General features: G+C 44.8%; 4 protein-coding genes across 9 annotated transcripts in view; 2 read left to right on the forward strand and 2 right to left on the reverse strand.

The window, feature by feature from the left end:
- Positions 1–676: 676 nt before the first annotated feature.
- spas (spastin) lies at positions 677–5,512 on the reverse strand. 2 transcript variants are annotated; one of them, XM_002054801.4, is made up of 6 exons: positions 4,459–5,512; positions 3,797–3,967; positions 3,376–3,603; positions 2,878–3,056; positions 2,559–2,817; positions 677–2,500 (listed from the first exon to the last, which is right to left on the reverse strand). In XM_002054801.4, exons 1-6 carry the CDS (start codon positions 5,183–5,185, stop codon positions 1,755–1,757), a joined length of 2,310 nt encoding a protein of 769 aa, XP_002054837.1. In that variant the 5' UTR covers positions 5,186–5,512; the 3' UTR covers positions 677–1,754. The 2 variants fall into 2 exon arrangements, with proteins under 2 accessions (XP_002054837.1, XP_015027772.1); XM_015172286.3 differs by lacking the exon at positions 3,376–3,603.
- Positions 5,513–5,618: 106 nt separating this feature from the next.
- On the forward strand, positions 5,619–9,861 carry Miro (mitochondrial Rho GTPase). 3 transcript variants are annotated; one of them, XM_002054800.4, is made up of 4 exons: positions 5,619–6,557; positions 7,199–8,400; positions 8,689–8,751; positions 8,998–9,861. In XM_002054800.4, the coding sequence occupies exons 1-4, from the start codon at positions 5,967–5,969 to the stop codon at positions 9,131–9,133; spliced, it is 1,992 nt and encodes a 663-aa protein (XP_002054836.1). In that variant the 5' UTR covers positions 5,619–5,966; the 3' UTR covers positions 9,134–9,861. The 3 variants fall into 3 exon arrangements, with proteins under 3 accessions (XP_002054836.1, XP_015026833.1, XP_015026834.1); XM_015171347.3 differs by having other exon boundaries at positions 8,689–8,727; XM_015171348.3 differs by lacking the exon at positions 8,689–8,751.
- Mettl3 (methyltransferase like 3) lies at positions 9,840–11,972 on the reverse strand. Of its 2 annotated transcripts, none has more exons than XM_032438982.2 (3): positions 11,750–11,972; positions 11,384–11,695; positions 9,840–11,323 (listed from the first exon to the last, which is right to left on the reverse strand). In XM_032438982.2, exons 1-3 carry the CDS (start codon positions 11,886–11,888, stop codon positions 9,927–9,929), a joined length of 1,848 nt encoding a protein of 615 aa, XP_032294873.1. In that variant the 5' UTR covers positions 11,889–11,972; the 3' UTR covers positions 9,840–9,926. The 2 variants fall into 2 exon arrangements, with proteins under 2 accessions (XP_032294873.1, XP_002054835.1); XM_002054799.4 differs by having other exon boundaries at positions 9,840–11,320; positions 11,750–11,970.
- A 298-nt stretch (positions 11,973–12,270) lies between these two features.
- The window catches only part of KrT95D (phosphofurin acidic cluster sorting protein KrT95D), a 41,265-nt gene continuing 38,451 nt past the window's right edge, over positions 12,271–15,084 (forward strand). The window contains exons 1-2 of one of the 2 annotated variants that reach the window (XM_015171350.3): positions 12,271–12,366; positions 13,531–13,932. In XM_015171350.3, coding sequence (XP_015026836.1) covers positions 13,637–13,932 — 296 coding nt within the window. In that variant the 5' untranslated portion in view covers positions 12,271–12,366; positions 13,531–13,636. Of the gene's footprint in view, positions 12,367–12,890; positions 13,933–15,084 lie in introns of those variants that run through there. The other variant, XM_032438980.2, reaches the window with a different exon arrangement.

The raw sequence follows: 15,084 nt of genomic DNA on the forward strand, positions 1-15,084 counted from the left end.
AGAGTTTTACAGACTAAACACTAAACAACTTAATAATAGCAATAGCTCGCCAGAAGAAATACAATCCACAAATTCCAAGATATGGGCTAACATATTTTGCCGCAGACCTCTCAATATCGAATATCTCCGTTGAATTAGTCGTGCACAATTTCACAGACAAAGTAAACTAAATTTACAATAACAAAAAAACAAATCATTTCATCCACCTGTGCCCAGGCAAAAACATTACAATGGATCTCTAGCTGAGCTATAGTAGAACTGAGACTGGAAAGGTATACGCACACCTGGTATTTGCACATTTTGAATAGAAGATTTTGAAATTTAAGAAAAATCCATTTAACTTTATCTCCAGTCAATTCTATTAAAGATATTCCAATCACTGAAGAACCACTAAATCTAAGAGAAAATTAAATTTTTAGTTAGGAATGAGGATATTTAATTTTTGACTGTCTGAAATTTGATCTTGCCGTTTTTCCAATAAAACAGGAAGCCCCAAATAGTAAATATAGTTTAAAAAATGTACAATAAACAATATCTGTTGAAATGGTTTTTATTTTTCGCATTAGCTTAAGTTTTTTGTTTTTGGGGTTTTTGTGGCGGCGCTGCATAAAGCTATTAATTAGCGTCGTAAGCAAATGTTAATAATTCTAGGTACAATAATTTGGTAACGGTACTATAAATAATATAATTATGTATTTATATGCATAGAAGCACATCTATTATTGGTTGGGCTCGTTGATGTTGAACAAACGACTGCAGCTATTGTACATATTCATAAAGGAACTAAAGTCTAGTTAATGTTTAGAGCCAACTTAGATCAATGAAACGTGGCGCTTTTCTCTTACGGCTATGCTTATGTCTACGATTACGTGTAATTGTATTTGAGTGGAGGTTTTGTTGGATACTAAAAACAATTTTTTATAATTATTATTATTATGGTAGTGTCTATGGCATTAACTGTACAACAGAAACTGCTTGAGGGCTAATATATGTGTTTAATTGGAAGTAGACAGCAAACAACTTATTATTAAGATTTTTTGAAGTATAAACAATGTTTAACTACGCATGGAATTCGTTTAGAAACAATTGAAAATAGAATAAAAATAGTAATTATACATTTTACAAATGTTTACCTAAGCAATTAAGTGAAACTCATTGAACATCTTTCTTGAATAAGTTAAATACAGATATGAGTTTAGTATGTTTCGCTTATTATTTATGTTTCGTATGGATTATGATCACGGCACCGTTTAAACATAGCATTTATAAACATAAAACAACTTACAATGAAGATATTCTTAAACATAGGAAACTGGTACGCTAGAAAAAAGCAAACGAATTGCAATTTCATATACATACATATTAAATCAACAAAACTTGTGAACACAATTAAAGACTACCATGAAGATAAAAGCTAATTGCTTAATGAACGTTCTATAAATGTTAAAAATACAAGTCATAGATGAAAACTAATGCGCTTGGTTGCATGACGCATGTTGCATGTGCAACACAACAGCAAGAACAACAACAAATTGTAAATTCCGTCACTCACATCACATACGTTTGATTGCGCCGGCCTTGCAAGCTGTGTGGCCCGACGTGGACATGGAGGCGTTGTGGCCTTGTTTCTGGTATTGTGGACTGCCCGCTGGACTTATATATGCCAGCAGCTAGCTGCATTTGTTGTGGTTGGGTGGGTGATCACCAAAAACAAACCAAAACCTATTGGAGATTAAATAGAAAATGCGACCAAACTAAATGGTAATGTCGCCATAGTCCTGCGACCATTTCTCGTATGAGTTGAGACTTTGCGGCGCGACCGAACGACGTATGCGCTTTAACGAGTTGTGGAAATCCTTTTCGGTAATTGGGCGCATAGCGCTTATGTCCAGACACTTGACCTGCTCCACATTTAGTTCACGTATGGGCTCCAGTGCTGCATCTTTGGCTAGCGCTGTTAAATCGGAGCCCGAATAGCCGTCGGTTATCTTTGCCAAACGGGCCAAGGCTTCCGTGTCCAGGGGACTTCCCTGCTTCTGCAGCAGACGACTTAAAAGCAGCTCGCGTGTTTGTACGCCGGGCAGTGAGACATAGACGCGCTTGGTGAACCGACGCAGCGCAGCTTCGTCCAGCTCTTGCGGCCGATTGGTAGCTGCCAACACCACAATGCGATCTCCCTCCGGATTACCAGGCAGCCCATCGAATTCGACCAGGAACTCGGTTTTAAGGCGACGCGATGCCTCATGCTCGTTGCTGCTGCGCTCCGAGAGCAGCGAATCGACCTCATCAATAAATATTATCGATGGCTGCATGTGACGAGCCACCGCAAAAAGTGCGCGCACCAGTTTCTCGCCATCGCCCACATACTTGCTGGTCAGCGAGGCGGCCGAGATGTTTAGGAATGTGGCGCTGCACTCGGTGGCCACGGCGCGCGCCAACAATGTTTTGCCATTGCCGGGCGGTCCGAACAGCAGCAGACCCTTGGCCGGTGCGCGCAGGCCTGCAAAAGAACGAGTTGTTGTTAAAGATGTGTTCTGATTGAAGATAATGTAGCCTACCTGTAAAGAGCTCGGGACGCACGGATGGCAATATGACCATCTCTTGTAACGCTTGCTTGGCCACATCCTGGCCGGCAATATCGGACCACTCCACCTTGGCGCCACCCTCAACAATCTCGTCGAGTATCAGCTGCACCAGCTTCTGCTCCACGCCCTTGACACTGATCAATGGCGTGCTGGCCCCGCTGCCACTGCCGCTGGCCGCATTGTTGTTAATGGGCGTGCGTGAGCGCTGCGGCGGCGTATTGCGGCCGGATGACTGCGTGGATTATGTATAGTTAATAGAAGTCTTGCGATGTCTTGTGAAATCGTGACTTACAAATTGGCGACGCACGGCCGGCGGAGTAGCTGCCGTTTTGCCTGGCTGACGCTGCAAAGCGGCGCCCACCGAGGTCGAGGTTGTCTTCGAGCCGAGATTGCGTGGCAGCGTTTGTGACTTGTTGGCTACGGCCAGATTGCCGGGTCGCTTGTTGCCAATGGTGAGTTTGCGCCCAGAAGCTGCATACGAGATGAGAGTTTGATTAATATGCGCTGCAAAGATTGCGGCTAGAGCCTTACAAGCTATAATTTTGTCTAGACCAAATCAAAAGCTAATTAAAAGAACTCAAATTCAAACTAAAAATCATGCGGTGCTTGAAGTGAAAATGCGAGAGTGTGAGGAAAATGTTGCAGTCGTTGATATTACAATTATCATTATTATTATTATTGTTGCTGTTGCTGTTGTTGTTGTTGTTGTTATTGTTGTCGCTCTTACTGGACTGTGTGCTATGGCTTTGATTGTTGCTGTTGCAGTCGTTATAAAGTTTACGGCACTTACCCGCTGGCACGGCTTTGGATGTGGTTGCGCCGCCCGTTTTGGGTCCGTAGCCGCTGCTGCGCAATGTTATTTTCGGTGGCTCAGCGCTTGCTCTGCTGCTGCTGCTGCTGCCGCTGCTGGTGGTGGTTTGACCCACCAGCATGGGTTGTTTAAATTTGTGCGGCAGCTGCTTCTTGGGCTGCTCCTTTAGGGACAAACGTTGCATTTGCAAATCTTCCTCACGCAAAGCTGCAGGGAAATGGCCGCGAATGAAGGGCCGGGGCGGATGGAGGGGGACACAACGAAAAATAAAATGTGCAAAACAAAAAACGACAAACACAGGTGCAAAACAAAACAAAACAAAAGAAAAACCAAAATAATCAAAATAAACAATTACACTAAGCTCGTGGACGGAGCAGTTATGGATGCAGTAGCTACTCACCGAGAAAGTGCAGACGATCGCGGGCCATGGAGAGATTGGTTTGCATTTTCTCATGCAAGCGCTGGGCGCGATCCCAGACATCGCCGCGTCCGCTCCAGCAGTCAACGGCAATGCCATCCTCCAGCTCCTTGATGCCCTTGCGATACAGCTCAATGGCCAGCTCTTTGTGGCCTGCAGGATTAAACAGAAGCAAAAGCAAAATGTAAAACGAAGTATCAATAACAGAGTGCACTTGTGTGCGAGTGTGTGTGTGTGTGTGTGGGCGGCTATTGATTTGCAGCGGAGAGTTGGAGAGGAGAGTTGAACGCGGGTAGAGTTTTCAATCGTGACACGAACATTTAACATAAGACATTGTGCCTCTGTTATTGTGCTCTTTAACGGGACAAATACGGATAAGCATCGATACTAAAGAAATATAGGAAAGGACCCAAACGAAATGTAAATTACATGAACGTCAATTTAATTTTTACAGAGGCTGCAATTGTAAATGTTTGTATAAGTATTCGTGTTCGTGTCGTGTCACGTCGTGTTAGCTAATTGCAACACGAGCCCATCTCTAGCTCGAACAACAGATACGACAACAAAGCGCGCGCTGCGTTCGATGACTCATGAAGCACCACTCCAGCAGCCGCAATCACAAAGCAACCCCATAAAAGGCTTACCTTCGTTCTCCTCGTCAATTTTGAGCGCCTTGGAAATATACTCGAATGCGCGTCGATGATGATGCTTTTGCTTGGCCAGCAACGGATCACCGGGACCAGGTGAATAGCCACCAGCACCAGTACCACCACGACTGGCTGCCATTTCAAGGGTTTGGAGTGCGCGTTGTCGCTGGGGCAGAATCTGTGCCTGTTCGATGTTGACACCGCTGCCCTCCAATGGACAAATGATTGCCTGCTGCTCCTTGGAATTCTGGACAACAATCTCAATGTTGCAGTCGCGTCGATGGGGACTGCGATAGATCACCTTTGTGCTGGCGCCGTATAAATATCGAAAAATGCAGAACAGCTGATAAATCAGAGAGCGCAATACGTTGAACAGAAATATAATGGGAAATGAAACAACGTAGAGATTTTGTTTGTGCACCGATTGTCCGCCTCGCGGCACGTTTCCACTGGTCGGCGTCAAATCCGCATCGGTGGTGTCGTCGTCTGGTGAACTGCCCGGTGTTGTGGTTGTTGTTGTTATCGTTGTTGTGGTGCGTTGACGATTCGACGACAGCTTCGAACTGGACTTGCCGTCATCGATTAAAGCTTCACTGCAGCTGCGACTGCGATTGGTGCTGCTGCTGCTGCCGCCGCCGCCGCCGCCGCCTCCGCTAATCTTGACCGGCGATTTGGTGCTGCTGCTAGCGCTGGACGAGGACGATTGGTTTTTGGTGCGTACCATCGATATTGATTCCGCGCCGCAGCACCCCAAACCTGACTATTTTCTAAGCAATTCTCTTTTCGCAACACCTTCCGCCACCGCCTCCACCCCCATCGACTGAGAATCGAAGTTTTGCCTCACTCTTCTTCTCTGCTTTCACAGCTCAGACACAAAGACGATAAAACCAGAACGCGAACGCGTACGCGATTAAATAATGACTGAAAACAAATAAACTGAAATGGAACACACGACGCGCGCTATTTGTTGTTTAATTGTTGTTGCTCATTTTTCTATATGTATTTATTGAGCGCCGTTTTTTGTGCCGTTTCAACTCGCCAAACAAATTTTCTCCGTCTCCGTCTCCGTCTCCGTCGTTGACGTAGTTGCCAGACGGCTTGAGTTTTACGATTTGAATATTATTGAAACTTCAATAGATCAGCAAACGCTGTTTTTAGATATAATAGCTGTGTAAATTAAATATAGTTTGATTTTAAGGTCAGCAAATGCAACAAACATTAATCACAACTTGATTATTTTCAAATAGGCAATTGGTCCGGCAGCACCACATGGGTTGTTCTAGGGTTGTTGTCGCTTTGAAAATTTCGATGTTTTGAGGTATCGATACGCGTGTCTTTATAAAAACAGCTGCCGTCTCGGCTGTATCTGCGGTTTTTGCATAACAAAATCTTTTAAAATTACCGTACAACCACAAGCGAAAGTAATCAAAATTACAAAAAAGAATAAACGGTTACATAAAGCGATAAGCGTTGTGTACTTACAAAGAGAATAACAAAACAACAAAATGGGACAATACACGGCGTCGCAGCGCAAGAACGTGAGAATTTTACTTGTCGGCGATGCTGGAGTTGGCAAAACATCGTTAATATTGTCCCTGGTCAGCGAGGAGTATCCAGAGGAGGTGCCGCCGCGCGCCGAGGAGATCACAATACCGGCAAACGTAACGCCCGAACAGGTGCCCACCAATATCGTTGACTTTTCAAGTGTGGAGCAATCGGATGACGCACTGGCCGTCGAGATAAACAAAGCGCATGTCGTCTGTATTGTGTATGCCGTTGACGATGACGACTCTCTCGACCGCATCACATCGCACTGGCTGCCTCTGGTCCGCTCCACATGCAACAGCAATAGCTCCAGCACAGACGGCGAGCCCGATGTGGCGCGCAAGCCAATTGTGCTGGTAGGGAATAAAATCGATTTGATCGAGTATTCGACCATTGACAGCGTTCTGGCCATTATGGAGGACTATCCAGAGATCGAGAGCTGTGTGGAATGCTCAGCGAAGACGTTGCACAACATTTCCGAAATGTTTTACTATGCACAAAAGGCGGTGCTGCATCCCACCTCACCGCTGTACATCATGGAGGAGCAAAATGTAAGTGCAATCCGGCTGAATTATTGCTCTGGGGAGGTGCTTTAACATGTTTACGCTTATACCCTTGCAGAGGGTACTATAACTTTGATAGAAAATAGGAAGCAAACGTCTCCAATCCAATCAATGTACGTCCGTATAATCATGCTCTTCCGTCTTTCTGTTATGATGGCATCTAGTCTTTGGCGTAGATTTGCACTTTGTGGGCCAGGCACAGCCGAGACGACTCCTAGGACGATAGTTTGCAAATTGATATCCCTTTAATGGAAAATCTCAAGTTCTCTTAACTTGACAAAGTAGCATCTGCTCCCAAAAAACCCGCATAATCGCCTCAATATCAAGTACTTTGTCACATAGCTCCAACAAATTCAATTTGTTCATGCACAATCTTAAGATCTTAACCCAACTAGCCATACTCATTTCTTTATCGAAATACATAATTCTTCCTCTAATAGATTAATTCTGATTGGTCTTCGGCTATCCGAAGATATCTCAAAAATAACTTTATCAGAGTGCAATATTAAAACGTAGCTGTAGTAACGTTCCATCAGCAACTATATTGTATATGGCCGCTTTCATGACAAGATTATTTAACCTTTAACCCGAAGATAAGTGTTCAATTTTCAAATTCAATTTGTTTTCAGCTAACACCTGCCTGCAAAAAGTCGCTGGTGCGCATATTTAAGATATGCGATATTGATAGTGACAATCTGCTCAATGATTACGAGCTGAACCTGTTCCAAAGGCGCTGCTTCAATACGCCGCTGCAGCCACAGATACTGGACGAGGTGAAGTCCGTGATACAGAAGAATGTGCCGGATGGCATCTATAACGATGCCGTGACGCTTCAGGGCTTCCTCTTTCTGCACTGCCTGTTCATACAGCGTGGCCGGAACGAGACGACGTGGGCGGTGCTCCGACGGTTTGGCTACAACGATCAATTGGAGATGTGCAAGGAGTATTTGCGGCCGCCTTTGAAAATACCGCCGGGCAGCAGCACGGAGCTTTCGCATCGCGGTCAACAGTTTTTGATAGCGGTCTTTGAGCGCTACGATCGCGACGGAGACGGTGCCTTGTCGCCGGAGGAGCACAAAATGTTATTCAGCACTTGCCCAACGCCGCCATGGTCCTACTCGACGGATATACGCAAATCGTGTCCAACCAATGACAACGGCTGGGTGACCCTGCATGGTTGGCTCTGCCGCTGGACACTAATGACACTGACGGACGTGGTCAAGACGCTAGAGTATTTGGCCTATTTGGGCTTCAATGTGCACGAGAACGACAGCCAACTGGTGGCCATACATGTGACACGCGAGCGCCGCATCGATCTGGCCAAGCGGCAGAGCAGTCGCTCCGTGTACAAGTGCCATGTGATCGGACCCAAGGGTTCGGGCAAGACTGGACTGTGTCGCGGTTTTCTTATCGACGACATGAGCAAGCTGCTGGGCAAGGAGTTCAAGACCAATGTTGTTCACTGCATCAACTCGGTGCAGGTTTATGGCCAGGAGAAGCATTTAATATTGCGCGACATTGATGTGCGACATGCGCTCGATCCGCTGCAGCCGCAGGAAGTGAATTGCGATGTCGCCTGCCTGGTGTACGATGCCTCCAATCCGCGCTCCTTTGAGTATGTTGCACGCATTTACATTAAATACTTTGCCGAAAGCAAAATACCCGTCATGATTGTTGGCACCAAGTGTGATCTGGACGAGCGTCGCCAGGACTATCTGATGCAACCGTCGGAATTCTGTGAGAAATACAAGCTGCTGCCGCCGCATCTGTTCAGCCTGAAGACCAACAAAAAGGAGCTCTACACAAAGCTGGCCACAATGGCAGCGTTTCCGTGAGTATTCAAATGCTTTTCTCAGTTGGAATTTACGGTCATTCAATGAGCACGCTCATCGGGCTTGGGCTTGAGTTGTTGTCACACTTTCATCTGCATTTCGCATATATTTGGATTAATGGCTATATTATTATTATCTTCTCTTATTTCCCTCCTCCCCGCCCCCCCCACCTAACCACTACGTCTTTGTGTTGGTGTACTTGTTTGTGTTTTGTTGATGTTTGTGCATCCTTAATACTTATGGACTCTGCTGCTCTGCGCCGTGGACTTGCTGCCTCTCGCCCGTAGGCGCTTTCAAGCCGCCTGGATACTGTTCTACAAGCACAGGTTGGTACAGCTGTGGGAATCGGCGTAAGTGTTACATATTTGACTTAAATATTTACTAATGCTGTCTGGGTTTCTTGTTATACTATTATATTCTACATGCATTGCGACAGTAATTCCATGCCCATCTTCCGCACAAAAACACACCCGAACACACGCTTATTTAAATGTGTTTTTTTTTTGTATGCAACAACATATTCCGAAAACTCCAATTGTATCTTCTGAATTTGTAGCTGAAACTAATCCAACAATTTGTTTACAACATTCTCTTAGATATTTGCGACAATTCGGACTCATGACAGAGGATCCAAAGGTTTGGCTAAAAGCCGGCCTGGGCGTGGCCGCCGCCACGCTGCTGGGCTTCATGGTGCTGAAGGCGATAAGTGCAACTGGAACGCATTCACGTTGAGGATTTGGATAGATGACACCAACTCGTAACTGCCCAGGCAAACAGTGCGCACACACACACACACACACACAAACACACATATATACATATATATATATATAGATATACACACCAAATGTTCAGAAATTGATGTAACCTTCGTGTATTTTCGTTTGACTTTTTTCCCTTCATTTCTGATCTTTATAATATCAAAATTTCTTGTTTAAAATACCACGCGAAACTATTGGCAGATTTTCAAAAGGGACTTTTTCGTGTCCAAATGAAAAACTAAACCGAGTCATGTACATAAGAAGCTACCCACAGGCATAGGAAACACTTGAGTGAGGGTATCACAATGCAGGGGGGGATTGCACAGACACACACACACACACACACACAAACACTTCATACGTTGCATTTCTACAAGCATATACATATATATATATACATGTGTCTAAATATATATGTATGTATGTATATATATGTATAATATAAACCTTAACGCTGTACTCTCCGATAAGTCTTATTAGTTTACGTCCTATTTATGCCCATTATTAGCTATCACGCATTTAATGCCGTGATTATCATCGTATCTAACTAGCTGTTGTTCTATGTACTATATATAAATACATAGATTTAATATATATATATATATATATAGATACCCATTAATCATTTAGCGCGCCGACACCTGTAAATACGCGCAAAGTCCCAATGAGCAATAAAATCTATTTAAATATTTACTTTAATCTTAACGTACTCGTATTTATAAAAACCTTGATAACATATATTAATCCTTGTCCGTGTATTTTGTTTAATTTTTAATTGCATTTACCGCCGCCGCCGTGGGCGACATGCAGTTGCCGTCGGGATAACGCTTTTGGAACTGGGTAATCAGCTCGGGATCGACCAGACGTATGCCATCCAGCTGATTGCCCAGCGTTATCCAGTTGGGCTGTATGTTGTGTGGCCGGCCGAAGAGCTCGATTTTTCGTGTGCCCGGACTGAGGCGTTCGATGATGCCGTAGATCTCGTCGGGCTTGTGACTGGTGGCGCGCACTTCTGCCACAATGACATCGCAGTCGAGGCCGCGATTCAGATTTGTGGGATTGCCCTTCATGCCGACCAAACAATGCTCCTTGCCGTGATTCAGCCAGTGGCCGGTGCGGCCCGTGCGTATAATGCGCTGCAGCTGATTCGTTTTCACCCAGATCAGCTCGTCGACGCGCTCGTAGCCCCACAGTTTGAGGCAATCGCGACCCAGTTCCATGGCGCGCCCAGTTACCCAGAGAAATATGAGACCCTCCTCCTGCAGCGCTGGTATGCCCAAGGCGCGCATCTCATCGTCGGACATGGTGCCATAGGGCAGCTCCATGTGTATGTCCCATGGCGGATCGGCCATAACGACAGCAAATTTGCCCAGCACAGTCATGTCCAGAAATCGCAGATCGCACTGTATCCACTGCGGCGGATACAAAGTGCAGCTGGAGTCAACGCTGCGCTTCAGGCTGAGCTTGGTCTTCACATCCGTCGGCTTATTGGTATTAATGTGCGGCAGCGTGTCCACCTCATAATGGACGTACTTGCAGGTGGCCATGTGGAAGCAGGTATTAAGGAAACTGCAATCGCCCAGAGACTCGTCCGTGTGCGACTGAATGATTTTCTTAAAGTGCAACTTTGTGCATTTGTCCGAGTCGCCGGAAGTTTCGCTGTCATCCGTAGACTCCTGCGATTCACCCTCACAGTTGTTTAGGGTGTCGGCAATGATTTCACCATCTTCGGCATCCTCGGTACCCAGCTTGGTCAGCTTGGTGCTGCTGCCAATGGACACATCAGCGCCGCGCAATTCCTTCTCCTCGCGACGTTCGAGTTTCTTTTTGGCCGCCATCTCGTTGGCCACCTGCTGTGCCTTGAGACACTCGACCTTGGTGCCATGTGAGCAAAACTCCATGACTTGTGCACCGCCATGGGATTTAAACTTTTCAGCTACGGAGCGCTCTTTGGCCGTTGGCTTCGTCAGCAGCTCGAGAATCTCCTCGCCAACCTGTTTGCTCTGTTTCTCGCGCGTTGAGGGCAGGGAGAGCAGCATCATGATGTCGTCTGAGGCATCCAGACTGGTGGACTCCTTGCGGCCGGCAGCTGCATCAACTTTTAGCATTTTACACTGCAAACGCTCAGCATCGCTCAGCTCATCCTGTCCGGACTCTACTGCTGGGTAATTGGTATTAGTTGTAAATAATATATATATGCGACTTTCGGGCTGTTTCTTACACTTTCGCTTGACATCCTTTTCCTCATTCTGCTGGCAACTGTCGTTGACATCGTCATAAATCTCCAAGAGCTCCTTGGTTTGCACGGAAATCACCTCGTAGCCCGCTTCCGTGCCAATCGTGACATTCCTTATGCCGATGGCCCCTTGATTGGCAAGCTTGCCCAATATGAAGTTAACCATTTCCATGGTTGGCGGCTTCTCCATGAGGCCGCCGACTTTATTTACCACCTGTGTAGAGACAATTGGCAGCACCAGAGTGCTGGCACTGAGCGCCTGCAGTACTGCCTTTTGCACCTCAACATCGGCTTCAACTAAAACAGTTATTTAAGATAATTAATTCTATTTGATGCCGGCTTGCCGCTTACCGAGCTCCTTTTTTGGATTGGATTGATCCTCCTGTTTGTCAGATAGTATGTCGAAGCGTTCCTTCTTACGCTTCTCCAGCTTTTCGCGCAACGTATTTCGTTTTGTCTTGAGCGACTTTATGTCCCACGCATCGGCCATTATTTGTTAGTTTTCTGTGCGTCGCCGGAAAATTGTCTTTTGTTTACATCAAAGCTATGATATGAAAGACGAGTGAGGCCCTGGCAGCATCGGCGATTTGTTATCGAATAAATTTAGTGCTGGTAAATGCAGACAATACTCTGTTACGGCTGTGTAAGCTATTGTGATTTGTTGCCAGTAAAACAGTTCTATATTCAAACATTAAGCTATTGTTCGCATAACTAGCTGCAATTTAAGATCATTCATAACTATATTTTGCTATTTTATAAAGACTTGCATTCACAAAAATAAACTTTTCAGCATTTTGCCAAAAGTTGTTTGCAGTCACTGTTAACAACATTTCAGTAACTGTTAAGTTGTTGTTTGTTGTTGCCTGTGTGTGTTAGTATGGTGCTGTTAGTATGGGTTTATCTGAACGCGCAGCGGACGTTGTTGATGGTTCCGCGATTTTTTACTCAATAAAACGTGATAAAATTAGGTAAATAACAAATGAGATGATTGCTGTGTGAAAACATAAACGATGTGCACCCAAATTTAAATTAAAAATTGTGGAAGGTGCGACTGCCGTTGTTGCTGCTAAGGCGCTCTCCTACATTTGTAGGTATATACACACATACACACACACACACACGTACACTCACATACATAAAGTCACTCATTGGGCCTTTTGTTTCCTTTTGTTTATGCGCGCGTAGGAGAGCATAAAATGCGCGAATAAACACACGAACAAGCAGAACACGGACACAAAATTTGCAAAAAGCGCCAACGTTGTGTGAATGTGTGTGCTCGTATGTGTAGTGTGTGTGTGTGTGTGTGTGTGTGTGTGTTTGCTTGTGGGGGAGTGCGCACATTGTTATTGTTGCCGCTTGCGCTCTTGACGCGCCCCAGCAACGGGCTTGTTGCTTACCGAATTTCTCTCTTTCCCACTCTCTCGCTCACTCACTCTGTTTTCAGCATGCGAATTGAGTGACTGTGAGAAATTTATAACGCGACATTCGCACGGCTACTTTGGAGCATGACGGTTGTTTCTGTTTCTCCAACGGCATAGCACACAACGCGTACGTGCGGTTAGAGCTCTGAGCTGCTCCCCTAGACGCTCCAGCGAAATCAGTAAAATTCTGTAACAGATTCAAATTGGGTGCCAGCTAAAAAAGTGGTGTTATTGATTCTCTGTGTGCGTGTTCGTGTTCGTGTGTGTGTGTGTGTTTGAGTGTGAGTTTTGCAGTTGCAGCAGCGCTTAGCGCTTGCTTTGCCTCTGTCTCTTCTCGTTTCGTGTGCACCGCCACTTCCCCCCCGCCTGCACGTTTTCGTTTTGAATGCGTCGTGATTCTGTGTATACTACGAATAACACTTTGTTGACCGTTAAGGGCGAGCAGCACAGCAGGCAGCCAGCAGCTGGCGCGCCCCACAACAGCAGCCGCCCAATCGCTGCAACGGCAAAAATATAAAAAAAAAAAAGTGCAAAAGAAATCTTGCATATACATACACACTGGATGTACGTTAAAAAAAAGAAGCTTGCCACGCTCCAAACGCTACTTTCGAAACAAACAAAAAAAAAATAAATAAATAAATAAGAAATTCAGCTACATAATACGAAATAACGTAAAATCTAATTTAACTGTAACTATATATATTTTGCTAGATTCATAATGTGCCACAGAAATTAACAGCAAACACACAACATACAATAAACAACAATAAAAAAAAACAACAACAAAAATAATAACAGCAATAACAACAAATTCACCATGAAGATGGTGGACAAATCGTCAAAATTGATGGATAAATTTGTCGCCAGTGGCAGCGGCGGCGGCGGCGGCAGCGGCGGCTCAGCTTCAGCGGCAGCAGCGGCCAATGCAGCTGCCGTTAGCGCTGCATCAGCCACAGCGGCGGGCTTAGCCAGCGGCATCGGCAGCGGCGGCGGCGGCACCGGAGGCTACGGCGCTGGCAGCAGCAATATGACAAGCAACGGACAGAAGCCGGTGCCTATGAAACTCTTCGCCGCCTGGGAAGTCGATCGAACGCCGCCCAATTGCATACCAAGGTGAGTGCAAGAACAACATTTACATAAGAGAGCAAAAGAGGGCGAGAGAGAGAGAGAGCGATGGCAAAATATCGTTGCATTAAAAAAGGCAATGCCATAAAATATATCAACTACAGTTGTGTGTGCATAAAACAGGGCTGCAAAAAAACAAAAATTGCCGGTTCACGGACTGAACCAAATAACGGAATTTAGGTTCGGTTCGCGCAACTGATACGATTTTTGGTTCATACTTAAAATAACATTATTTCACTTGCCTTTACATAAAATTGAACTGTTAACAGATAAGTTTTGATGCTTTTGACCTTGGCAGATTTCTAACATAAGAAAATTCTGTAATTTCTTGCACATCTATTTAGGTAGGACCACAAACTGGAAAGCTGTCGGCAAAAGTATTTAATTGTCGGCACTTTGAAGCCAACGATTCTTGTAAACATACATGTTGTTTGCTTTTCTTTCTATTGTTAGCCGCAACAATAATTGCACTGTCTGGCATTTTTGTTACTTTTGTTTGGCTTTTCTTTGACTTGACATTCATGTTAGCAGCATTTTCTTCTTGTTATTATCTTGTTTATTGGGTCCTGTGCTAGTGACCCCAAAGTGAGATTAGTTTTTTGTTTAATACCAATTTGTATTTGCCCAATTCGAGTGAGTCACATGCAGATATAAAATATGAGATACAAAGATGTGGCGCATGTTTACACACAGATAACGCAATTCTATTTTTTGCCTCGTGCCCTTTTTTCTTTTTTTTTAATATCAATGCGCAATTTCGGCGAATCGCAATTTTGCTCGAGAATCAATTTATGTGCCGAACATATTTGTCCTCATCTTGTAAACAATTTGCGTAAGCGTCGTGTACTTTGTCGTAGCATCATCTGGCTGCTAAAATTGGATTTGACAGCTTTGAGTTAATTTATGCACAGACAAGATTCTGCCAGGTTCATCCAAATAAGCTAGAGATACTCTCAGAGACTCTAAGCGTGAACGGCTTAAAGTTTGGATAGGTTCATATTTTGTATAGCAAAAGTATAAATCATTTTATCAGTAATTAAACTTTCTGAGCTTAGGTCTTTTTTATAATATACCTTTTCCGCGCTTATCAAAATTTGCTAGGCTTGAAGATTCACTGACAAACCAATCTGATATTCCAGA

This window comes from Drosophila virilis, chromosome 2, assembly GCF_030788295.1.
Source record: "Drosophila virilis strain 15010-1051.87 chromosome 2, Dvir_AGI_RSII-ME, whole genome shotgun sequence".
NCBI lineage: Eukaryota > Metazoa > Arthropoda > Insecta > Diptera > Drosophilidae > Drosophila > Drosophila virilis.

Bases quoted from the DNA above. Each gene is read 5' to 3' on its own strand.
- Miro (XM_002054800.4), top strand. From the start codon at position 5,967: ATGGGACAATACACGGCGTCGCAGCGCAAGAACGTGAGAATTTTACTT. The intron at 8,401-8,688 runs GTGAGTATTCAA...TCTCGCCCGTAG, and splicing joins GCCACAATGGCAGCGTTTCC to GCGCTTTCAAGCCGCCTGGA. The intron at 8,752-8,997 runs GTAAGTGTTACA...ACATTCTCTTAG, and splicing joins GTACAGCTGTGGGAATCGGC to ATATTTGCGACAATTCGGAC.
- Mettl3 (XM_032438982.2), bottom strand. From the start codon at position 11,888: ATGGCCGATGCGTGGGACATAAAGTCGCTCAAGACAAAACGAAATACG. The intron at 11,696-11,749 runs GTAAGCGGCAAG...TAACTGTTTTAG, and splicing joins CAATCCAAAAAAGGAGCTCG to TTGAAGCCGATGTTGAGGTG. The intron at 11,324-11,383 runs GTAAGAAACAGC...CCAATTACCCAG, and splicing joins AAAGGATGTCAAGCGAAAGT to CAGTAGAGTCCGGACAGGAT.
- spas (XM_002054801.4), bottom strand. From the start codon at position 5,185: ATGGTACGCACCAAAAACCAATCGTCCTCGTCCAGCGCTAGCAGCAGC. The intron at 3,604-3,796 runs GTGAGTAGCTAC...ATTTCCCTGCAG, and splicing joins CGATCGTCTGCACTTTCTCG to CTTTGCGTGAGGAAGATTTG. The intron at 3,057-3,375 runs GTAAGTGCCGTA...TCTCGTATGCAG, and splicing joins ATCCAAAGCCGTGCCAGCGG to CTTCTGGGCGCAAACTCACC.